Raw genomic sequence first — 25,009 nt, 5'->3', positions numbered from 1 at the left:
AACTAGTTTTTTAACCCTCGCTTCGCGCCGGGGTTCGGTTTCTAATGTATTTTATTGCATTTATTTTGTAAAATTATTTCGTGGTTAACGATGATGTCGTTGAAGCGAACTCGAGTCGAACGAAAAGGTATAACCCGTCAAAGATTTAGATGTTATCTTAAATTAACAATATATGTGTATTTTCGCGTTTCGCTATGGAGTTGTTGACTTTTTAAAATTTAACGCAATTAACTCGTTAGCTTATATTAACACTCCGTATGATTTAAGAATAGAATATTACCGAGTAATATCAAAAAAATTACAAAAAAAATTTTAAAAAAATAATAAGACCCATATGTATATATTGTTAATAGATGAAAATAGTTACGGAGCCCGTGAGAAAAAAATCAACGTGTATGAAATGTGGACTCAAATATTTAGCATTTTTTAAAAAGCGTCCGTTTTGCGTATAGTTAGTGACATTGTGTTCGTAAAGTTATTTCGAGCTTAACGATGGTGTCGGAAAAATTTAACTCGTTGCGGACGAGAAGATATGACTCGTTGAATATTTGAGTGGAGTTTATTTAAGATTTTTTATAAAAATGTTGATTTGACACTTTACCCCCGGTTTGGGAGGTCGATTTTAATTTTTGAACAAATTGTGGGGGCCTTTTTAAAAAAAATGAAAAAGACAAAAATACCGTCAATACTGTTCATAACTTTTGTATAATAGATAGTATGGTAATAATTCACTCACCCCTTTTTTTCTTATAGTGATGATATCAATCATGTCTTCTAACTTTTTGTCTATCACGCAGAATTAGTGGCGTGAGCCACAACGGTGATAACGATCAAAAAGCTACGTTAAAGATTATCTTACAAGGCTGCATCAACCTTAGTCAACCACATACACTTGTTTGACCAATATACTCCAATTTTTAAACCACACAAATCTTGTGATCCAAATGTACCTTTTCAACCTCTAATCCGATGTGGAATAACCGAAAAATTTATTGTATTGTATTTATTAAATTACACGTATAAAATATTAGACGTCCTGGACAACATTATAGTCCTAAAAGTCAACGATGAAATACAGCACTATAGTCCTATTTTCAAGCCCTTTCGTTATAGTTGTGTTGATTGTATCGGTTTGAAGTCTTTCATCTGATATGATATCTGATGAATGATCCTTTAATTTTAATACTGTAGTAATCAATTTTAATAGTAATCGCTTTTTATTAAAAAAAAAAATAGTAATAAACATATATCGTTGATTGTGTACGGTTTAACAATGCCTTCAAACTATAGTTAGAAACTTTTTCTCCTTCAACCTCTTTTATAGTAAAAAATCAACCACAAACTCTTAAGCTATAACATACATAAAAGATACGTATTGTATGATAATCAAACTGCAAACACCCTAATGGTTCAATATGGATTCCTTAACAGGAACATATCTCTTCATTCTCTTTATATCTCAAACGTCTCGGTTTTACGTCGATGCACGAGACATAGGGGTTGGCCCGAACCAGCCAGGCGCAGTCGATTACACGAAACCTGAGATTGAGACCGATTATAAAGGAGCATGGGCTATCGATAACCCAAATGCAGGAGTGGCCGCCATGCAACTACAGTTAATGCCTAACGACAAGGTCGTTTGGTATGATGCCACATCACTCGGGCCTTCTGCTCGAAAACTGGAACCCGAGGGAACTTGTCCCATCAACCCCGATGCCAAAAACCAGCCCGATTGTTTTGCTCATGCTATCGCTTATGATTGGAAAACAACCAAAAGTAGAACCATTGTGGTATGCATATATGTTTCTACTTTTCATCATTATGTATTGACAAAATATCACGAATGGTCATGTGATTTGCATTTGAATTATCGGTGGTCAATGTGGTTTGCATTTTTTTCGTCAAGGATGGTCCTTGTGGTTTGCACCACAAAAACCATCAGTGATTCCAACAAACCACACGGACCATCCATCACGGATAAAAGTACAGAGACAACCAGTGAATTCCGATACAAACCACATAGACCATCTGCGATATTTTGTCTTATGTATTAGATAAGTATGTCATTTAAATAAATTTCCATCTTTTGTAGTTATGGGGCGAACCGTGGTGCTCATCGGGACACTTGTGGCCTAACGGTAATATGGTGGCCACCGGAGGCACCTTTAGTGGTGTCAAAGCTATTAGGATGTTACCTAAAGATGACTTGAATGCAAACTTTATCGAAAAGAGAGACGCTCTTGGTGATTTCAGATGGTATGTGTCGAATGAGTTTAGCGATTAATACATGTACTTTTTACATAATCGATATAAAGCGAAATGTGATATTGTATCAATCATAGGTATGCATCTAATCAGGTTTTAGAAGACGGTAGCGCGGTATTGGTTGGAGGTCGAGATGCTTTCAGTATCGAGATCGTGCCACCATCACTCGATTTTGTACCCAAGAAAATCGACTTCCCTTTTCTCAAACAAACATGTACACCTCCCAAAGGAGCGTTCAAATTCATCGAAAACAATCTGTACCCGTTCGTTTACTTACTACCCGATGGCAACATATTCCTTTTCGCCAATAATAGAGCAGTTAACTTTGAACCAAGAACAGGCAAGATTCTTAAGGAACATCCTATGTTACAAGGTGGGTCCCGTAACTACCCTGCTTCCGGAATGTCTGCTCTTTTCCCACTAAAGTTCTCGGACGACAACCAACAACCTCTAAACGTTGAAGTCGTCGTTTGTGGTGGCAATAAGGTCGACGCATTTGAAAAGGTCGACTTAAAACATGTCAAAGATAAAGTATTCGAGCCCGCTTTGAGTGATTGTCATAGAATTCATCCTATGGAAGAAGGGGCAAAATGGGAAAACGAACAAAATATGCCTTCACCACGTGTCATGGGTGACCTTTTACACCTCCCAACCGGAGACCTTCTAATGCTAAACGGCGCAAAAAAAGGTACGGCTGCTTGGTGGGACGCTATTGAACCCAACTTTACGCCAATCTTATACAAACCATACAAGCCAATGGGTCAAAGATTTACCGAACTAGTTCCTACAAACATTGCTCGAATGTATCATTCAACTGCAGCATTATTACCCGACACCAAAATCCTCGTTGCGGGTAGCAACCCGAACGAGTTCTACACGTTCAACATCGAACTTCCAACAGAGTTACGCGTTGAAAAATTCTCCCCGCCTTATACTGACTGTAAACTCGATAATGATAGGCCTACAATTTCGGAACCTCATACTGATAAAATGTTGAAGTATGGAAAACCGTTTATGGTTGGAGTTAAATTTAAATCTAACATAATGATGGAAATCGGTGAGACTAAGGTGACGTTGGTTTACCCACCGTTTACAACGCACGGTTTCTCGCAGAATCAAAGATTGATTGTTCCTAAGTTAATGACTGTTGAGAATAATATAATATGGGCAGTTGCACCACCTTCAGGAAAGATTGCACCTCCTGGGTATTATATGTTGTTCGTGAATCGTCTTGGTGTTCCTGGACAAGGTGTTTGGGTACATATTGATTAGTAGATTAACAATGAATCTTAGTTTGTTGTAACGGTAGATATTTTCTTGATATTTTTGTATCTTTTTTCTGTATAAACCTAGTTTGAAATTGAATTGTCTATGATATGAATTAGACTTCTATATCTGACCCTGTTAAAATTTAAACATGTTTTTTGTTAAAACGGCACACACACACTCAATTACAAATAGTCTGGTATATAATGCTCAGCAAGTAATATTTAAGGGAAGTGATCCATACACTTATCCGTACGACCATACACCAATGAATTTGCTTTTTTTAGAGCTGTACGGTAAAACATTATAATGCATGTTTTGTGGTGTTTTTGGTGGTGTACATCACACATTTTTTTTTAACTGTGTTTGAATTTTAGAGGTGGCAAACAGGGCGGGTTGGGCGGGCAGGCGGGCGAGCTTACTAGTATGATGAAAATGTGAAAGTTTGGTTTTGTAGTCTGAGTGTGTTGCCTGAAAAAAGTCAACCTAATTTGTTGTGAATTAGTGATTAGATGAAAGTATTTAGCACAAAAAAAAAAAGAACATTAACGACTAATTGACTAAACAATTATTAAACGTAACCATTTGACCATGGGAAATTATAGTTCATAAGAGTTTCAAAGTTTTGTTATTAGTGATACAAGAATCAGTAAATGCAAAACTTTGAAGGACATTATATCAAGCCTTAAACAAACCAACAAGTATTTAAGTATCCGTTACTGTTAATTTTCATTACACATTGAATATACGCGTTAATGAGATTACAAATATCATAAATAAAAAAACATAAGACCAAACTTTGTATGGTCTAATGGCTTCACTTTTTCTCCTCCAATTTTTAGCAATTTCCATGTTTGCCTGCCCGAATGATCCTGTCCCTGCCCCTGCCCCTGCCCCTGCCCCTGCCCCTGCCCCAAGTATCGTTAATGGTGCCGACAGTAACAAAATTGTGAACGATGGAAGGTCTGATTATTCGTCACCGGAGATTGAGACAGATTATAATGGCGTTTGGGAGATTGATAACCCAAATGTGGGTGTTAGTGCTATGCAACTACAGTTGATGCCTAATGATCAGGTCATTTGGTATGATGCTACGTCGCTCGGGCCTTCATCTAGGAAATTGGAACCCGAGGGAAACTGCCCGATTAATCCGGATGCAAACAATGAGCCCGATTGTTGGGCTCATGCTCTCGCTTATGACTGGAAAACGTCAAAAAGTAACACAGTTATGGTATGGTTTGTAGTTTATTAATCAAGTAATCATACTGCTTTAGTATATATTTTGTTTTACATAGGTTATGTTTATTTCAGTTGTCGGGTGACACGTGGTGCTCATCGGGAAACTTATGGCCTAATGGCAACATGGTGGCCACCGGAGGTACGCACACGGGAGATAAAGCGGTTAGAATGATGCCTGTGGATTATTCAGATGCAGACTTTATAGTACTAAACGACGCTCTTGGTGACTCCAGATGGTATGTCGAATATAGTACTTGTAACAATTAGAGAGGAATACATACTAAAAGGCTTTTAGTGTGCTATTTGTTTTTTAAGATGTTTTTATCTAATGATTTATCAATCATGTATGTAAAAAAAATACATTGCAGATAGAATACAACATTATCTTATCATATGTCTTTAGGAAAAAGAAGAAAAAAAAATCCGTAGTAAAAATGTCTGCGGGCGTGTAGACATAAAACAAATTTATATTGTAGCCTAGCAGTATACGTTAGCCTAATAATCAAATGTTGTGGGTTTAGATCTCATTCTAATATATATTCGCTCAACCGCAGGTATTCATCTAATCAGATCTTAGAAGACGGGAGTGCGATAATTGTGGGAGGTCGAGATGCATTCAGCTACGAGATCGTTCCACCTTCACTCGAATTCAAACCGAATAAAATCGACCTACCTTTCCTTAAAGAAACATGTACACCACCCAAAGAACCAATCAAATACATCGAGAACAACCTCTACCCGTTCCTTTTCCTTCTTCCAGACGGAAATGTCTTCCTTTTCGCTAAAAATCGAGCCATCACATTTAACCCCGCATCAGGACAAATCATTCAAGAGCACCCCGAGTGTCCAGGTGGGTCCCGAAACTACCCTGCTTCAGGAATGTCCGCTCTTCTCCCACTCAAAATGTCGCAAGACAACACCCAAGCCCTTAACGTCGAAGTTGTCATATGTGGCGGGAATAAGCCCGATTCTTTTGAAAAAGTCAACTACATAGAAAAAGTATTCGAGCCCGCTTTAAACGATTGTCATAGAATCCAGCCCATGAAAAAAGATGCACAATGGGAAGATGAACAAGATATGACATCACCTAGAGTCATGGGAGACTTATTACACCTACCAACAGGTGATCTAATTATGCTAAATGGGGCCCAAAAGGGTACATCCGGTTGGGAGAATGCAATTGAGCCCAATTTGACACCTCTTTTATATCAACCATTTAACCCATTTGGTAACAGATTTAAAGAAATGAAGCCCACAAACATAGCCCGAATGTATCATCATTCTTCAGCATTATTACCTGACACTAAAGTGTTGGTTGCTGGTAGCAACCCACACAGAAACTACACATTTAATGTTGATTTTCCAACTGAATTAATAGTTGAAAAATTCTCACCACATTACTTAGACCCTAAACTCGATGAAATAAGACCCGTGATCGACGAAAAAGGTAGCAATAAGATACTAAAGTATGGTAAACCGTTCAAGATTGCAGTTAGTCTCCAAACGAAGAAACAAACCTTGTTACTAGGTGACGTTAAAGTAACAATGGTTTACCCGCCTTTTACTACTCACGGGTTCTCGCAAAACCAAAGAATGATTGTTCCTGCGTTGATTGATATCACTGATAACTTGATCAGCGTTTTGGCCCCACCATCTGGGAAGTTTGCGCCGCCTGGATACTATATGTTATTCGTGAATTATCTTGGTGTTCCTGGAACTGGTATTTGGGTCCACATTGATTAGAAGACAGCCAGCCTTGTTTTGTTGCAATAAATGGTTACATTATAATTGTTTTTAAGATGAGTTTTAGTCCAAATAAGTGATTTTATTTTGAGATTGTTGTACTGGCCGTGTATTTGTTTCCAAGGTGGATCAATGGTAGTTCATAAAGAATCAGGTATTTGGAAAACATTTGATAGAACCAGAGAACCTGTCTAAGCAAAACTTATTAGATTATTATATTTATTAGATTCATCTTTCAAAAAAAAAAAAAAAAAAAAAAAATTATTAGATTCATGTACAATTAAGTCATAATTTCAAAATTTATTTAAGTAACCTTAAATGGTTTATACAATATGGTTGGGTTAAGTAATCTTAACTAACCATCACCTCCCTTTAGATGAATCTCAAGGAGACTTGTAATCATGTATGCAGGAAATGGTTGTCAAGCACTATTCACCACCTAAGATCCTAAAAAAAACTAAACATGGGAGGGACTTGAAGAATATGTAGGATCGTTTAAACGGATTTAACAATCGTATAATGCTAAATCGAGTGCGGAATCCTCGATATGGTGTTTTTAGTCGAAAACACTTGATTAATTGATCGATTACCTTGAGAAACGACTTGGAATCAATTAGGGTTTGATTATGAACGATTATGAATGACTGGAATCAGCTAAGAGCTGTTAGGGTTCGTAAACTTAACAATGAACCCGAAATTACCTATTTATAGGCTCTGCAGCTCTATTCGTACGGATGAGATCTTCATCCGTACGGATACAACATTTCCGTGCTACGGATCTCTATCCGTATGGATGTAACTTCTATCCGTATAGATGGACTCTAACAGTATAACTCTTAGTTCTCGTGTGTAGTCCAATTGAGCGAGGGCCTTACATTTATGCACCAACAGGATATATGTTTAAATTCAAGAAAAAGGTCTTGATATATTAAATTCAATTCATAGAACAAAAAATAATGGGGCAATAATCATCATGGCAACAGACTTGGGCTAGACAATATCCTATATAAGGTGTCCATAAGCAATGAGTAGGGCATTCCAATTACAGTATATCTAATCTAATATAAAGTTGAAAAGAAGTAGTTAGTACCATCTGCTCAAATGAGACGACAAGCTTCAGAGCTATGGTTGCAGTTGTATTCGTATTAACAATTGTGTTCCAATTTTGCCGTGTCAAATTGAACTTCTATATTGACATGTATTTCAATTGGGGATTCTTACATTTTTCAAAATGGTGATGCTGACTCTCGTGTTATATCAGTTTTATAGGTTATTAGCAGGGTTTAGGGGTTACATTTAGTCTTTGTTTCCAAGTTTTGCTTTAGAGAGAAAAGAATGGAAGTGAAGGAAAATTAAAAACAAATGGGTGTTCCTGAGTTTTAATTTTAGGTAAGGAAACGAAAGGGATTGATTGTTTTAGTGTTTTTTCCTTTAAATCTTTCCTTCTAATTTTCAACTCTGGAATACAGTCTTAGAGGTTAGGGTTTAATATATCTATATATTTATATGTATATTTTTATTATTATATTATATTATATTATCGATATATCTAATAGACAAAACCCTGAAGCACTATTCATCAATAGTAACCAGGTGTATTTTCGTCATTTCACATTTTTTTTTGGGTCTCTAACGATAAAAGAAGCAACTCTCATAAAAGAATCAACCCTTCAATGTTACCAAAAGATGTCGAAAATTTTTTTTTTTTTACCAAAAAAATCAATTAACTTTTTTTTTTCTTCCTCAACGATAAAGGAGTCAACTTTCATAAAAGGAACAACCCTTCAAAATAGATCAACTAACTTCTTTTAAAAAAAAAACGAACGCTAAAAGAATCAACTTTCACAAAATGAACAACCCTTCAATGTTAGATGTCGAAAAAAAATTCTTTTTTACAAAATAGATCAAGACTTTTTTTTAACTCGCATTCAAAACGGAGCCCCCGGCGCGAAGCGAGGGCTCCACAACTAGTTATACCTAAATACTAATATACATAGCCAGGGAATAGTAACTGGATAGTACATGACTTTACGTTTTCCCGATTTGTACATCGCGCAAAAACCTGTTGTACCCACAAGGAGTAGCACTGAGCTACATTTTTTTTTTAGTTCTCCCCCCATTCTCTTCTACAAATTTTACCAAAAGACTTCACAAAAACGTTGATCCGATTTTTTTAAAACTAATTTTTTTTCAAAAAAGACGTTACGCTTAATTTTTATTTTGTTATTTTTACCCTTCTTTTTTCCTACAATTTTTTTTCCTAAACTTTTATCAACAACGTTTGTATCCTAATTCATATATTTGGGCTACTAACTTTAACACAAATAAAAATTTATAAGATTTAATTATGTGTTTCTCAAACATAATTGTTCTTTAGATCAAACGCACACTATAACATTTTGTTAATGTAAACTTCGTAAACAAGTGTTGAAGGCTTCATGATATTGTTAAAAATGTCTACACGATGGCGCAGCAACGCGCGTCCCCTATCACTAGTTCCTACTAAAAGTCAAATTCATATTCTTTTAACTTTTAAAAGTCATATCATATTCATTTGACTGCAAAAAAGTCAAACAAGATTTTTATAATTTATTCGGCTAAAAAAACAAACATTCAAGGGAAACTTCATTCAAAAATGAAAACAACCCGAGTTGAATAAACTAAACGAAACCAAATAGCTACAAACCATAATCAGAATCGAACCAACAAGACAAGACAAACCTGAACAACAAAAACACAGAACAAACTTAATAAAACGATCAAAACCAACAAGAAAAACAACACTACAACACCATCAAGAAATAAACCAAGACCGAAACTAGACTACCTACCATCATCATCTTCGTAACCACCCATAAAATTTTGAAACTTCTCAAGAGATGCTAATTTTATTCTTAGAAAAAGACTTGTTTCCCTTCCAATCTTCCACTTTAGCAAATGAATTAATTTGACAGATCTTAATAAATCCTCTAACAAAACTTTTTAACTCATAAGAATTTAGATACGGGTTCAATAATTGGGGATATATCTAAAGTCGTCTCCGGACTCGAGCTTGCTTAAAATTTTTAAAACCATCTCCATGAAACTTTTGCTTACTTGAGTGACCAACTATGTTAAAAACAAACTTTAATGGCTAACTTGAAATTTGGAGTAAACATAAGTCATCAATGGTGCAATTTTTTCAATAAAAAATAATATTTTGAGAAAAAAAGAAAAAAAAAAAAAAATAAGGCAGACCGTAGACGGGGGGTGCTATGGTATAAATTGAAAAATAAAAAATATAGAATTATACACGCAATCTTGTTTATCTGTCCAATAATTCTTTCTTCTCTATCTCCTACAATACAAATTTTCTTCGAAGACCATCTGCTTCCATTTTTCTCGTTTTTGCGTCTTTTGCTTTCGTCTTAGGGTTTGGTCTGTAAGTTAATGGATAGAATAGTTGGTGGAAAGTATAAGCTCGGCCGTAAGATCGGAAGTGGATCCTTCGGTGAAATTCATCTAGGTTTTACTTTTTTATTTACCTTAATTTTGATTTTGATTTTGTTCAAGTTGAAATTGAAATTGAACTTGATTGAGTTGAGGTTTCTGGTGCAGCTACGCATGTTGATACGTTTGAGATCGTTGCCGTTAAGATCGTAAGTATTCAAGTCAATTACTATTTTCATTTCGTGTTTTTAATTAGCTGTACAATTCTTTTTTTTTTTTTTTTTTTAATGATTGATGTTAGTGAAATGAAGTACAAAGTTAGATGAAGTGATGTGAAATTGTTTTGTAAGGGTTTGGGATTTGAGGTTTAGAATCTGAATTTAAGCTCTTTTTTTTTTTTTTTTTTTTTTTTTTTTTTTTTTTTTTTTTTTTTGCCTTAGATAATTTGCTGGGTTTTAGGTTGATGTCTGATTATTAGCATTTGTAGTTTATCTTATGTACATAATCGATACACACACGTCTGTTATCTGTATGATATTAGTAACTTCATGCCCAGTGGCGGAAATAGGAACTTTTTTCACCTGGGGCGAAATTTGTTTTAAAGCGTAGCAACTTTTTCTGGGCAAAAACTATAGAGGCCTTGGGGCAAAATTTGGAGGTTTTTGGGCAAAATATGGAAGCTTTGGGGCAAAATCGAAAAATCTAAAATTTTTGTACTAAAGATTGCAAATCCACTTGGGGCGAGGCCCCCTTGTCCCCTTTAATTTTTGCCCCTGTTCATGCCATGTTTTAGTGTAACATGAACATCATTTTTGATATTTTTTTCGCATTTTACAGGAGAGCAATAAGACGAAGCATCCACAACTTCTATATGAAGCTAAGTTATACAATATTCTTCAGGGAGGAAGTATGTGTTTAATTTTGCATTATATATGTTGTGTCATTTTATTTTATGTTCCTACTATGTAAAAATTATATATATGTTCTTTTGCCACTTGCAGGTGGTATACCTGCAATAAAATGGTCAGGGGTAGATGGTGAGGATAACATTCTAGTAATCGATTTACTGGGACCAAGTCTTGAGGACCTGTTTGTATATTGTGGGAGGAAATTTCAGTTGAAAACAGTATTAATGTTGGCTGATCAAATGGTATCTATACCTTGCCCATCTACTTTAGTTATGTATACAGTTACTCACTTTTATTATCATTAAGTTTCGTAATCTCTCTTCCGTTTGTGTGTTGGAGTAAACTTTATTGCTGTTGTGATACTTCCGCCCGTTGTTTATACATAAGGTTAAGTAGCTAATCTCTTTGTGCAGATAACGAGAATCGAATATGTTCATTCCAAAGGGTTTTTACATCGTGATATAAAGCCTGATAATTTTTTAATGGGTCTTGGCCGAAAAGCAAATCAGGTGATAACAAGAGCTTCACCAGACATTTTTCCATTATGTCATCATTATATATGCTTGTATTATTTCCTTATATCACTTCAATTTTTTCGTCTTTATCAGGTTTATATTATTGATTTTGGGCTTGCTAAAAGATATCGTGATGCAACAACCCATCGGCATATTCCGTACAGGTATACATTTAAAGCTAGCATATATAGACTAATTAAAGCCAAATCCATCTTCCCTTGCCTAATTCTCAATCATCTTATATTACGTGTCTACATATAAAGTGAAATTGACATTTTGACATACTTCCTTGTGTTATCTTCCATTGAATGAAGTTTGATGATTTTTCTTTTCTTTTGATGAGCGTATACCTATATATCTATGTATATGTGAATGTGTCACGTCACATGCATATTGACTGTCATATGTGAATTACCAACTTTTGTAGGGAGAATAAAAACTTAACTGGAACAGCACGTTACGCAAGCTGCAATACTCATCTTGGAATTGGTAAGAGTAGTTTTTACCAAAATAGCCCCCAATCTTGGTAAACTTTTATCTTGATGGTCTTTTTGCAGAACAAAGCCGACGTGATGATTTGGAGTCTCTTGGTTATGTACTTCTATATTTTTTGAGAGGAAGGTATACTTTTTCCTATAATATGTGGTGTATTATCAAATAAGTCACAAATATAGATCTTTGTGTGTGTATGTATTCTATTTGTATTATGGTGGGACTCTAGCATTATATTGTACTGACTTAAAGTTTTTGTATAGTCTTCCATGGCAGGGTCTAAAAGCTGCCACAAAAAAGCAGAAGTATGACAAAATATGTGAAAAGAAGTTATCAACTCCCATTGAGGTTTGTCTCTATCAACTCCGATTAAGGTTTAAGTATTGTTGTTGTTCTTTGTATAGTTATGTTCACCTTCATTTTTTAAAGGTTCTATGCAAGTCTCACCCTGTAGAATTTGCATCATATTTCCATTACTGCCACTCATTGACATTTGATCAGCGGCCTGATTATGGATTTTTAAAACGTCTGTTTCGAGAGTTGTTCACTCGTGAAGGTATTTGAAGTGAATCTAAATTAAATTGTAATTTCTGATTATACTACGCATCTTAAGCATTTAGACATTTTAATGTATTTTTGGCATTTTGATGATTATTCTGTGTTATCGTGTGATTTCAACAATCAACACGGTTGAATAAAAAACAATAATGTTATGTTTGTCATGCAGGATTTGAATTTGATTACATCTTTGATTGGACTATCCTGAAATATCAACAAACACAAAAGAATAAACCTCAGCCAAATGCATTGGTTAGTGTTTAATACTTGCATTACATGTATTTCATTGTGATTTTCAATGTGCATTAATGTTCTCATTTGGTTACATAAACTCAATACCTGTGTTTTGCAGCCAGTTCATGGAGAAAGCAGCAGCGGGGCCATTCGTAGGGATATGGAAAAACATCAAGGTTAGACATATTCTTGGTGCTCTTTGCATGATTCAAATTGTACTTTACATACTGAAGATCATAAAGAGGAATTACTTACGAAGTTTTGTTTTCTTTTCAATGGCAGGAAGCAACATGGCTACTTATTCAGCTGAATTAACAGACCGTATGAGGTCAAACACTGCTGCTAGTCCTGGTGTCCGAATGCAATTTAAATCGCCAGTGAATAGAACGAGCGCAGACAATCCTGAAAGAAACGTGAGTCATCTGCTTCTAGTTGATTTAGAAAGGATCAAAGGAATTATACACTTGTAGGCACGTACACTCATACACGTGTGCGCGCGCGCGTACACACACACACACACACACTTTTTAACTGTATAATTTACATATATAAAAATCCCATCAGTTCAGGAGATGTGTCAAATTGACATAGGAAAAGTTGAAGACTTTACGTTTTTTCACTTAATTATATTTACAAAATGATTCTTCATTTGTTTAGAGAATAAATAAATAGTGAAGAAAATGTATTTGTCTTGATGTTAAGTATTATAGCAAAATGTTTCTTAAGGGGGCTCTTTTCGTGCTGCAATTACATTTAGAGTTTTGCAATTACATATCAGATTGTTGGTGAAAATTATGCTTTTAACGATGTCACAATACTAGCTTCTAGATATTTGTATATATGAAGACTGAATGCATAATGCTGATAATGCAGACCATGGGCCATTCACAGATGCCACCATCTTCATCTACTCAGGCTGCTGCCCCAAAAAGATACCCCACAAAACCTGCTAATATTTCAGAATCCAACACTAATCATGCAGATAGTACAGCTCCTTCTAGCAGCTGGATTTCCTCATTGCGCCGTATATCTTCTGCCAAGTGAGATACCAGGTAAATTTATATGGTGAAATTGTTCGAAGTGTACTTCTGATGTAATAAACCTTTTAGGTTAGCTAGTAATAAAATTACATGTCATCGAATTTATATAATTCTAGAATGTATTTGACGCACCAAATGCTCCTAAGTTATTTGGACAAGAGCGTTTTGGGATGATTAGGACTGGCCCATACGAACAACTTACTTGTTTTGGTGCTTCCTAACCCATCTGACCCGCCCATATTGCCAGCCCTACTATTCTCTCATCTACCACAGGCTGTGCTTACTTGCATCTTCGCCAATTTCTGGTGACTACATAGCTCCTCATCTTTGTATTTTCAGATAACTTATGGTCACGAGAGCGGTGATGCACCAAGCTCCAACATGCCGAATAATAATGTGGTGCCAGCTCGGTTTTCATGGAATTTGGTGTTCAACTAAAGTGTGTATTTGTCAATTCGCTTACCATCAAATTCAGTGCCTTTCTTGACAAGCTTTTATGCCTCAATGAAGGAGCAAGCACTATGAATGTAAATTAATTTATATGTGATTCAGAAGCTATATATGTAGTCCAAGGTCATTGAGTACAGATCACAGCTTTCTTCCTTTGCAGGTGCATAAATGTAACAAGTAAAATCTGGATTAACTTGGGTTTTGGCTTCTTGTGTAACATAAATGTCCATTTAGTTTTTGATTTCTTTTAGACATTCGTAAATTTCCCGTGCACCTAGTTCCTTATCTTTATTGTTTAATTTGATATGTGGTTATTTTCTTATGTTCTTTGATATATGGTTTAATTTGGTTACCCTTTGTATATTGGGGTATTTTGTGCGTATTTTGGTAGCTGGAAGCATCTGATTGAAGCTCTTGCTGCTTCCCTAACATGGTCAAATTGATTCAAGTAATAACTGTTCCCTAAATCTGGTTATACTTTTATATTTATGTAGATGTGGGTGTGGGTGTGGGTGGGTGTTGGTCCAATAAATTAGTCAATTTATCTATTATTCCTGGAAAAATTGTGTTGTATTATTGTGTTCTTGAATAATGTATTACATCAAGTATATATAGCATAATATATCTTGGGGCCTAAGTTAATCTAAAACCCTAAAGCCCATTATTTGATTGAGCTTATACATTATATGTATAATACACCCCTGCAAGCTAAGAGCGGGGAAGACCTGTAGCTTAGATCTCGGAAAGAAACCGATGAGTAGGTAATGGCTGCAATCTGGTCATATGTAGATATGAATTGTACTCGTAAATCTCCTTGAGCAACCTTTTTGCAAACAAAGTGAAAGTAGACTTCTTTGTGTTTTGTCTGTGCATGGAAGACGGGATTCACTGATAGGTAGATTGCCCCTGCATTACCACAACATAGTATAGGTGCCGAAGATGTGTGAATGCCAAGTTCACGAAAAAGAGCTTGAAGCCATGTAAGTTCAGCAACTGTGTCAGCAAGAGCTTTGTATTACGATTCAGTGGAAAAACGATTTTGACGTGGGAGATTCCAATATGGAAAGATATCTCACCAAGGTGATTGCAGACGATATGGTGGGAGATTCCGGTGTTAATTGTTAATTGTAGGTGAAGTTAGGGTCGGAATTTCAAGGGTATTCCAATGGCGATGGTGGTGACAGTAAACACGCCGGACAAGTTAGGTTTCCGGCAAAAAACACGATATTCCAGCGGCAGAATAAGGTGGCGTGTGGCGGTGGTGTAGTGGCCTAACAGACTCGAACCTTTTTGGGTTTAATCGGAACTTTGTTTTGATTGTACTGATGGGGCAGGTGCCCGTGGTTCCCTTTTAGTTATTGTTACAGGAAATTAGATTAAAGTAATCGACCCTAGATGTTGATTGGTCCACTTCTAATCATCTTTATATCATGCTCATTATCAATATCTATTTTTAATGCTAAGACATCAATTTGTAGCTAAGCTTTCAGGTTTTATGTACATAATTTATGGTTATATAGTACGTAGCAGTAGAAATCATCATGCATCATTGTTTTCGAAAGTAACACGTATATGTTTGATCTGCAGAATCTTCTATTGAAATGTGAGGTTTGGACAAGTCGAGGGGGATACAATGGATTTGTCGCTTGACTTTAAAAGATGCTAAATGATTTTAGTTTTCTATGATGCATTATATTCTCGTTAGTGTATTTGTAATATTATTCGAGTAGTTTTTTTATGTGTCCTTGCTGGCGGGTCTTTAGACTAGATAAAACTTGCAACGGGGTTTACTTTTTGCTTCTTGAATCTTTTGACCTCTAGCTCCCGAATATGGTTGAAGATACACCTAGCATCCCCTTGATTTTATATGTCTTTTGTGTGTGTTTGCACTTAGTATTCCCTTGATCTTGGGAACTGATTCTGGCGAGTACTGACCGAAAGTGGTTTTGATACGGGTTCTTTTATAATAGAGTTGCTTTCAAAAATATAAAGGTGACGCGTATGAAATGAAGAGAGCTTATTGCATACAGTGGCGGAGAGCTTGAACAACATGACATATTATATCGTGATACCAACCGATATTAGTGAAAAATATTAATTTTGAGTATGATGATGATGATATCTCCGAGAGAAAATGGTCTCTCCGGGACCAATGACTCTTAATTTCAGGTAATAATCAAAATGAAAAATATTAAATTTGAGCCCGATGTAAAATTAGCATATGGTCAAACTTGAGCTGGACGTAACATAGAAAAAGCGAAGAATTTCAGAAGGCAATAGGCTAGCTGCCCGCCTGCCCTTGGCTTGCCAGTTTTTAAATATACGAAAAAAGAGGGACCAAAGGTGTCATGTTCGTAATTTATGGGTTATCACTTATCACTTATATCATAGATAAATCCGAGTCCAAAGCTACATTATTTTAGGGACTTGATGCAGATATGTTTATAGCGTGCGTAGTGTTTTCACGGTTGAGCTAACAATCATCCCTTATGCAAACAGTAACATACGATTTGACTGTAGTATTCTAGAAGATTTGATCAGAGCTACACATTCACCTTGTACATGTTATGAGAATATGCTCTTCTAAAAAGTGCATTCATCATCTGAAACGCGTTGATGAGGAAACTCAAGTTGTACTACTTTTAATTGGTCGAACTTTGCCACCACCGCTTTCATGCTTGGCCGTTTCTTTGCATTCTTTTTCATGCATCTGTTAGCAAGCTTAGCGAGTAGAAGAATATCATCCATTCGAGCTTCTTGAACTACTTGCATATCTAATATAGAAATCACAAGGTTATGTTTTATCAAGTCCTGAAATCGTGGAACCAGGCCTTCTCCCGAGTTTATTGGGGAAACTGCTCTTCTTCTAGTTAGGAGCTCAGTGAGGATCACACCGAACGCATACACATCACTTTTCGAAGTTAGTTTTCCTGACTGAAAATACTCTGGATCTAAGTATCCAAATGTACCTAGTTTTCCTGACTGAAAATACTCTGGATCTAAGTATCCAAATGTACCTTCAATTTGTGTAGTCAAATGCGATCTGCTAATTGGTACTGACCTTGAAATTCCAAAATCTGACACTACTGCATTGTAGTTTTTATCCAGTAAGATATTTCCTGGCTTAATGTCCCTGTGAAATATCGTTGGGGATGCGTAAGAATGTAAGTAAGCTAATGCTTCTGCAACCTCTTTTGCAATTCGTACACGATCTTTCCATAAAAATTTGGAAACTCGTGACCCATCATGAAGATGCTGTGAGAGGTTACCGTTAGATAGATACTCGTAGACTAATAGGGGAACTTCGTATTCTAAACAGCAACCTAACAACTTAACTATATTTCTATGGCTTATCTGTGCAAGAATTAGAATTAGAACTTCATTAACAAACCGTACAACCTCATCTTCATCTATTATGTTTGACTTCTTTATGGCAACAACCGTTCCATCCTGTAACAGACCTTTGTAAACTGTACCCTGTCCTCCCTTTCCAAGAATTCGATGTCTACTAAAACCGTCAGTTACCTTTTCCATCTCATCTGCATCATAGATCTTTATTTTCATAACACATGAATTATCAGCTGATATTTTCTGCTTCAATAGGTTTCCACCATTCCTTATAAAGAACTTTCGTCTCATCGTATTATTCTTTCTTCTTTTAAATTCTATGAATACCCAACACCCAAATGCACCAAAAGCTGAAATTCCAATTATTACTGAAATTCATGCATGTAAACTGAGGTTAGATGAGGCAGTTAGGCATTTTGTTATATTACACATATGGTAATGACATTTTACCTGATATAATAATAAATATATGGTGCTTTCCGGAAATAGAGTCGCTGTCTTCCTGACATTTGTTGATACCTATTTTGACGTTCCCACGATATAGTTTAGTTACTTTTTCTAATACATTGTAATGCAACAAACATTGCCACTGAACTATTTTTAGGGTAGATTTTAAGAACATAAATGGTTCAGTAGAGTATGATGTCACTCCGTACATCATAAAATGTATGATTTTACATCACATTCAGTTTAGATACATGAACATAATGTTAGGTTAGCGAAGTTTATACTCTTATTTTGAGGTATTATTTGGTTTACCTTGGCATCCAGTTGGGAGTAGGGATGGCAATGGGCGAGAAAAAACCCGTGACCCGCGGGTACCCGATCCGTGATGGGAGGGTAAAATCATTAAATCCTACCCGCGGGCACGGGTACGGGTAAAAATTTATACCCGCCGACGGGTCGCGGGCGGGTTGCGGGTACATACTATCCGTCGCGGGTAAAACCCGATCCGCTAATTCATGAGACATTTTTTACTTTACCCGCGAGTTTATACATACAATTATCAAATTTAAAAATGATTTTAATTGTAATCCAATAATAATTAAAAATATAATATTCGATATAAGTAAACAACTTGATTTTCACGTCAATTTACACATGTAGCTTGTACATATAGTTTATAATTAATAAAATTATCTAACTTTTCTAAAAGAAATTTAACGAAGTTGTATATTATTATTACCCGCGGGTAACCCGTGCGTCATGGGTATCCGCGGGTCACGGGCATGAGCGAAGTTTTTTTACCCGTGGGCGGGTAACGGGTCTCAACGAGGAAAAAAAATAACCCGACGGGCGGGTCGCGGGTATATAGAACCCGTGCCCGTTACCCGCGGGCGCCATCCCTAGTTGGGAGGTAAGGGTTTCCTTCGTAACCATCTATACAGCGACAGTTATATCCAATGCCCAAATTGTAGTCCACACAATGGCTGTTCCTGCCACACAAACTGTTCCCTCTTTTTTTAGCTTCAAGACATGTATGCAGAGCGACAAACCAATTCAAGGCCACTGACGAATTGTGTATAATTTCTCTGTTGGACAAGATGGATGTGATGTTCTTTTCTGTAATCAACGCAGCAGAGCACATTTCGAGTCCCTCACTATTTCTTTTTACAACACTATATGCACTTGTTCCTACTGGTACGCCACTTTCGCAGCATCTATTCATACCGTTACAAATGTCTGAGATATCTTTATCGGGTACAATTTCGTCACACATCGCAGTGCAATTAAACCATGTTCCGGAGCCGGTATGAGGAACTTGAAAAAACACATAACAGTCACATCCAAGTGCAACATAGACATTTTTATCATGTGAGTATCTGAAATATCGGTCCAACGGAGCTGGTTTACTATCTGATCCGTTCCCGTATGTCAAATATACCTTATGAACTACACGTACCCACTCTGTTGAGATATCTAAAATAGGGAATCTGTGATTGTTTACAAACCGTAGAGGAGCAATATCTTCTGCAGATCCATCACACATGACTTCAAATGATTTGTGACTGTAACAGCTTGTACCGATCCCGTACGGATAAGGAATTGTTAGGTTACCGCATTTCTCCTGGCAACCTGGCTTTGCTAACGAAGCTCGTGTCACACGGGTGCAAAGTAGTAATGAGGTAAGATATACTAATTCAATCATCAATGATTTCATGTTCATCCTTTGTGTTTCTCAGTTTGTCATTTTGAGTACATTTACTTGGAGACGAAGACTTATAGCAATCTATATCTATATTAAGTTAACCGTATGGAATTTTTATTGAAACAACCTCGAGATCTCCGTCCCATCTTAAGTGTCCACTGTTGACTTTTCCAAGTCATTCTTTGTCAACTTTGACCATAAATATTTTTATTTGTGCTATATAATATTTGATGGAAATTATATGAATGAATTGAGTTTTAAATGTGTTTTCATTCCATATAATTTTCATCAAATATTATATAACACAAATAAAGTTATTTACGGTCAAAGTTGATAAAGAAAGATTTTGAAAAGTCAACAGGGGACACTTAAGATGGGACGGAGGTAGTAAGTTATACCTTGACACTTAGAGATTCTTAAAGAGTTGGTTTTTATCCTTTAATTAATATTCAAATTATGCGTTTAGTGCTTCCCATTTCGTATTGGAATGTGCTCCAAGCTTTGAGATTTTCAGCAGCCTTGGTTTAACACTTATGTAGTTGTTAAAAATGACAAGTACCTTGGATCTTCAGCCCGTGTACTCAATGTTAATAATGCAATTTTGTAAGTTATGTCACAAGTATTCTTCCACATTGTTTTCTACTGTTTATATGATACATTGCCAAATTGCTTCAATAATATAGTTTTTATCTTTCAGGGACATATCCAGTTAAAATTAAAATTCAAATAATTTGAACAAATGACCTTCTGATGTTGATGCTAATACAAAGAATTGTTTGAGTGTTAGTGATTATTATCATACTGATAACATATTTGTGAGTGAGTTACTCCATAAAATTGTTGTTCTTATAATATTCTAAACGGTTGGAAGATTTAGTAAGTGAACTTACTCATCTGGTTGAAGGTTAAAAGTCTTGTTCAACTATACTTTGTGTTTTTCAACACATTATAAGGTCGATACAACAATAACAAAAACAACAATAAAACCCAATATCACATGAGTGGTGTATAGGGAGGTGGGATTAGACAATCCTTCCCTTATCCGTAAATAAAAACAGTCATTTCTCCACTCAGAGTGAAACACTTTCAAAAGTAGAGAAAGTCATCCATGTCTCTATTCGACGAATAAAGAGATTGCTTCCGAGTGGACCTCCGGCCAATAAGTAGAAACTTTTTTTTAAATAAAAAAATAAAATAAATTTTAAGAATAAAATAATAATAGTAAAATAAAATTGAGACGCCATGAAAATGTTAGAATCAAATTTTTATGGATTTTAAATCTTGCCTGGAATTCTTAAGAATTATCGGGCAATGATCCGTGTGTTTTTTTATCTAAAACCATGGCATGAATGTTTGGCCAATGCTGGAGGAAGTTTTCGATGACAAGAAATCTATCGAGCTTATTGAATTTTACCCCGTGTGTAGTTCCTCCCCCCGAGTGGAACATCTATTAGATTGTTATCTTTGATAAAACTGTTGAACATTTTGGCCCGATATTCTAGGAAGTTGGTTTTTTTCCTTTCCGATATGGATCATACCTCATTGAAATCACCTACAAGGACTCACATTGCTTTATCATAATTCATCACATCTCGAAGGTCTTCCCACATTTTCTTTTTAGCTTCGTCCGTATGAGGTCTATACACATTGACAACTATTAGTTCACTACTTGCATTTTTTCATATTCCTTTTATCGCAATAAAGGATTCTCGTTCAACAACACGGTTAACTTTTAAATGAATTAGGATCCCAAATCGTAAGTATCTCACCCGAGTTTGCCTTTTGAATTCTTAACCGCATACTTATAGTCTTCATTCCCCCATATTTTTTCAATCCAAAATTCAGGGAATTTTTTACATTTAGTTTCTTGAATTGCAATAATGTTTGGCTTTTCTCTAAAAGTTAGTTTTTTAAACCAGTTTAACTTTTTGTTATCATCCTTTAAAAAATTCAAGTTTTCTTAGATAGTGCAATTTTTTTGTAAATTGAATAAATAAATTTAAAATTAAAATCCATATGTAGATCAACAACACATGCCACAAAAAATCAACATGGCATGAACCAAAGTAATACTGTACTATATTGAAACGTAGTAGTTGTTTGTTTTTCTGTCTGCAGACCTTATTATGTCTTATGTCTGCGCGCCCGCAGACGTTTTTACTGCAGACAGTTTGTTTTTCTGAAGACATAAGATAAAATAATGTCTTATTATGTCTGCAGCCTCGCTGACTTAGAAATGTGCTTCTAAGTGTTGCAGACAGAATTAAGTTATGTTGCAGACATAAAAACAAACATTCTTCATTATTCAGCATACATACCTTTAGACCACATCTTCTTAACAGACATGGTCCGCAGATCTTCAGACAAAAACATCTTAAAAAATAAATAGCACCTACATTTATTGCGAAGAATAAACTGAAATGAAAAAAGTTACGAATATAATTATTATTGTATATTACTATTACTCTTTATTTATTTATTTATTTATTTATTTATATTTATGTATTTATATTTATTTATTTTATATAGGTCGAATATAATATTCCACAAATATATTTCATGTCTGTTGCATATCAGAATAGGCTGAATAGCAGCCGATGCAGTTGTAACTCCTATCGTGACGATAATTTTAATCTGGAGAAGTAAAAAAGAAATAGGGAGTAATACAATGATATAGATCACCTGAATTTATACAAATTGGAGGAGATCTAGCTAAATTGATGAATACTTACAGACAAGAACAAGTATTGGATCAATATAGCATTTCAATTACAATTGACAATTGAGAATTTATAGAGAGAATTGAGTTTAACTCGTTAATCAAAAACTAACTAAGAACAGAGTACTAGCAATCCTTATAACCCTAATTGGAGCAGGTAATTCTGTTACAACAGAATAACGCCAATCATGTGCTAAGCACGTGTCTTTTACAGCTGAACAAACATGTGAGCAGCACGTGACCTTAAGTTCCATATCAATCCCTTCCCCTTAAAACATTTCTTGTCCACAGGAAATTACAATTGAGTGCTAATGTCTGGAAATTTTTGAATAAGATCCTCCAATAATTCCCAAGTTTCATCTTCCATCGTCCCATTAACCCATTGGATCAAAGCATATACCACTGCTGAATTGCCCCTTTACATCATTTTCCTGTCCAAAATCTTAAGTGGTTCACGAGCTAAAACACCATCATTATTCAAATGAGGTAAGCTACCCATATGCTGTGGGGGTGTTCCTTTGTGTTTTTTGAGTTGAGATACATGGAAAACTGAGTGTACCAGTGCAGCATGGGGTAGTTGCAGTTTGTAAGCAACCTTTCCCACCTTCTCCACCACTTGAAAGGGGCCACAATACTTGGGTGAAAGTTTGTGTTGCTTGCTTCCTCTCAATGTAACCTGCCTATGTGGCTGCAGTTTAACATAAACCCAATCCAACACATTGAATTCCCTTTCACTTCTGTGCTTATCTGCATTAACCTTCATTCTATCTTGAGCCCTTTTGAGGTGATATTTCAATATAGTGATAACCTCATTTCTAGCCATCAAGGTCCTATCAACTGCATCCACTTTACTTTGACCTTGGATGTATAACACTTGAGCTGGTGGTGGTTGACCATATAACACTTCAAATGGGGTGGTTTGGATAGAGGTATGAAAATTAGTGTTGTACTAATACTCTGCAAGTGCTAACCATTTGGCCCACTCTTTTGGCTTGTCTCCAGTCATACACCTTAGGAAACATTCTAAGCATCTATTGACCACTTCAGTATGTCCATCTGTTTGTGGATGGTAGGCTGTGGATAACCTAATGCTTAAATGTAACCTCTTAAAAAGCTCTTGCGAAAAAGTGCTCACAAATACCTTATCCATGTCACTAATTATGACTTGTGGCAGCCCATGTAACTTGTACACTTGATCCAAAAAAGACTAAGCAACTTGACTTGCAGTAAAAGGGTGTGCCAAAGGAATAAAGTGGCTATATTTACTCAGCCTATCCACTACCACAAATATGACAGTCTTTCCAGCAGAAGGAGGTAAACCCTCTATGAAATTCATAGTGATTTCTGACCAAACAGTGGTTGGAATTGGTATGGGTTGTAATAACCGTAGGTAACTTGATAAATCAGGTTTGTACCTTTGGCAGATGGTACATTCTCTCACAAATTGCTTGACCTGCTTGTGTAACTTCTTCCAATAGAAACAAGTAGCTAACTGGTTAATAGTTGAATGCAAACCTGAGTGTCCACCAATTGAGTCATTGTGAAAATGACTAATAAGATCCAACCTAAGCTGTGGATCAGCCCCAATGACTATTTTACCCTTCCTGATCAGTTGTTGTTCCTTCCATTGATAATGTTTTGAAGCAGCATCATCTATTTGTAACCTTTGAATAAGCTGTTGTAGGTCAACATCATTATCAATACTAGCCTTGATTCTATCGTGCAACCCACTAAAAATGTTGGTGACAGTAATTTGATAGAATTTGCAACTGGGCACTCTAGAAAAAGCATCTGCCACCACATTATCACTTCCCTTCTTATAAATGATTTCATAATCAAAACCCAACAACTTAGGCATCCATTTCATTTAAGTAAGAGTTGTTACCCTTTGATTCAGTAGGTATTTCAAACTAATGTGGTCTGTCTTAATTTTGAAGTGCCTATCAAGTAATTAACCTCTCCATTTCTCTAAAGCATTGATCACTGCCAAAAACTCCTTTTCATAGGTAGATAAACCTTGGTGTTTAGCAGCAAAAACTTTGCTTAAGTATGCAATTGGATGACCATTCAGCTGCAAGACTGCCCCTATACCAACCCCAGAAGCATATGTTTCTATGATGAATTCTTGACTAAAATATGGTAAATGCAAACCGGAGCCTGCATCATAGCTTTCTTCAACTGTTCAAATGATTCAGTAGTTTCTGTGGACCATTTAAAAGCATCTTTTTTCAGTAACAAAGTCAATGGTCTGGTAATACTAGCATAGCCTCTTATAAACCTTCTATAATAGCCCGTCAACCCTAAAAACCCCCTTAGTTGTTTAAGATTGGTAGGTTGTGGCCAATTTTTCATTGCCTGCAATTTAGTAGGGTCTGTAGCTACCCCCCTCAGCTGATATAACATGCCCTAAGTACTCAACCTTAGCAGTTGCAAATATGCATTTTGATTGTTTGTCATATAATGTGTGTTTCCTCATCACTTGTAACACCTGCTGTAAATGTTGCATATGATCTTCTAAAGTAGGGCTATACACCAATATATCATCAAAGAAGACCAATGTAAATTTCCTCAAAAATGGTTTAAAAACAGTGTTCATTAGAGCTTGAAAAGTTGATGGGGCATTAGTCAACCCAAATGGCATTACTAAAAATTCA

At 35.8% G+C, this 25,009-nt stretch overlaps 4 protein-coding genes across 4 annotated transcripts in view; 3 read left to right on the top strand and 1 right to left on the bottom strand.

Moving 5' to 3' along the window:
• LOC139846760 (putative aldehyde oxidase Art an 7) overlaps positions 1-3,537 on the top strand; it is a 57,299-nt gene extending 53,762 nt beyond the window's left edge. Inside the window, exons 2-4 of the mRNA XM_071836274.1 lie at positions 1,432-1,790; positions 2,093-2,256; positions 2,343-3,537. Of these exons, the coding sequence (XP_071692375.1) occupies positions 1,432-1,790; positions 2,093-2,256; positions 2,343-3,537 (1,718 nt within the window). The remainder of the gene's footprint in view (positions 1-1,431; positions 1,791-2,092; positions 2,257-2,342) is intronic.
• A 919-nt stretch (positions 3,538-4,456) lies between these two features.
• Positions 4,457-6,513, top strand: LOC139886427 (putative aldehyde oxidase Art an 7; the record flags this gene model as incomplete). Its single annotated transcript, XM_071870247.1, has 3 exons — positions 4,457-4,762; positions 4,843-5,006; positions 5,325-6,513. Coding segments are annotated over 3 exons (1,659 nt in total), but the record flags the coding sequence as incomplete, so codon positions are not given.
• A 3,370-nt stretch (positions 6,514-9,883) lies between these two features.
• Positions 9,884-14,461, top strand: LOC139883329 (casein kinase 1-like protein 3). The gene is made up of 15 exons (XM_071867522.1): positions 9,884-10,018; positions 10,111-10,151; positions 10,780-10,849; positions 10,944-11,092; positions 11,264-11,359; positions 11,459-11,529; positions 11,793-11,854; positions 11,923-11,986; positions 12,121-12,205; positions 12,287-12,413; positions 12,585-12,667; positions 12,768-12,825; positions 12,932-13,062; positions 13,523-13,701; positions 14,029-14,461. Exons 1-14 carry the CDS (start codon positions 9,943-9,945, stop codon positions 13,691-13,693), a joined length of 1,284 nt encoding a protein of 427 aa, XP_071723623.1. The 5' UTR covers positions 9,884-9,942; the 3' UTR covers positions 13,694-13,701; positions 14,029-14,461.
• A 2,261-nt stretch (positions 14,462-16,722) lies between these two features.
• Positions 16,723-17,778, bottom strand: LOC139846753 (wall-associated receptor kinase-like 2). Its single transcript, XM_071836264.1, has 2 exons — positions 17,157-17,778; positions 16,723-17,108 (listed from the first exon to the last, which is right to left on the bottom strand). The coding sequence occupies exons 1-2, from the start codon at positions 17,776-17,778 to the stop codon at positions 16,723-16,725; spliced, it is 1,008 nt and encodes a 335-aa protein (XP_071692365.1).
• Between the last annotated feature and the right edge of the window lie 7,231 nt (positions 17,779-25,009).

Source organism: Rutidosis leptorrhynchoides, chromosome 1 (assembly GCF_046630445.1).
Source record: "Rutidosis leptorrhynchoides isolate AG116_Rl617_1_P2 chromosome 1, CSIRO_AGI_Rlap_v1, whole genome shotgun sequence".
NCBI classification, from domain to species: Eukaryota; Viridiplantae; Streptophyta; class Magnoliopsida; order Asterales; family Asteraceae; genus Rutidosis; species Rutidosis leptorrhynchoides.
This window is presented reverse-complemented; position numbering and strand designations above follow the sequence as displayed.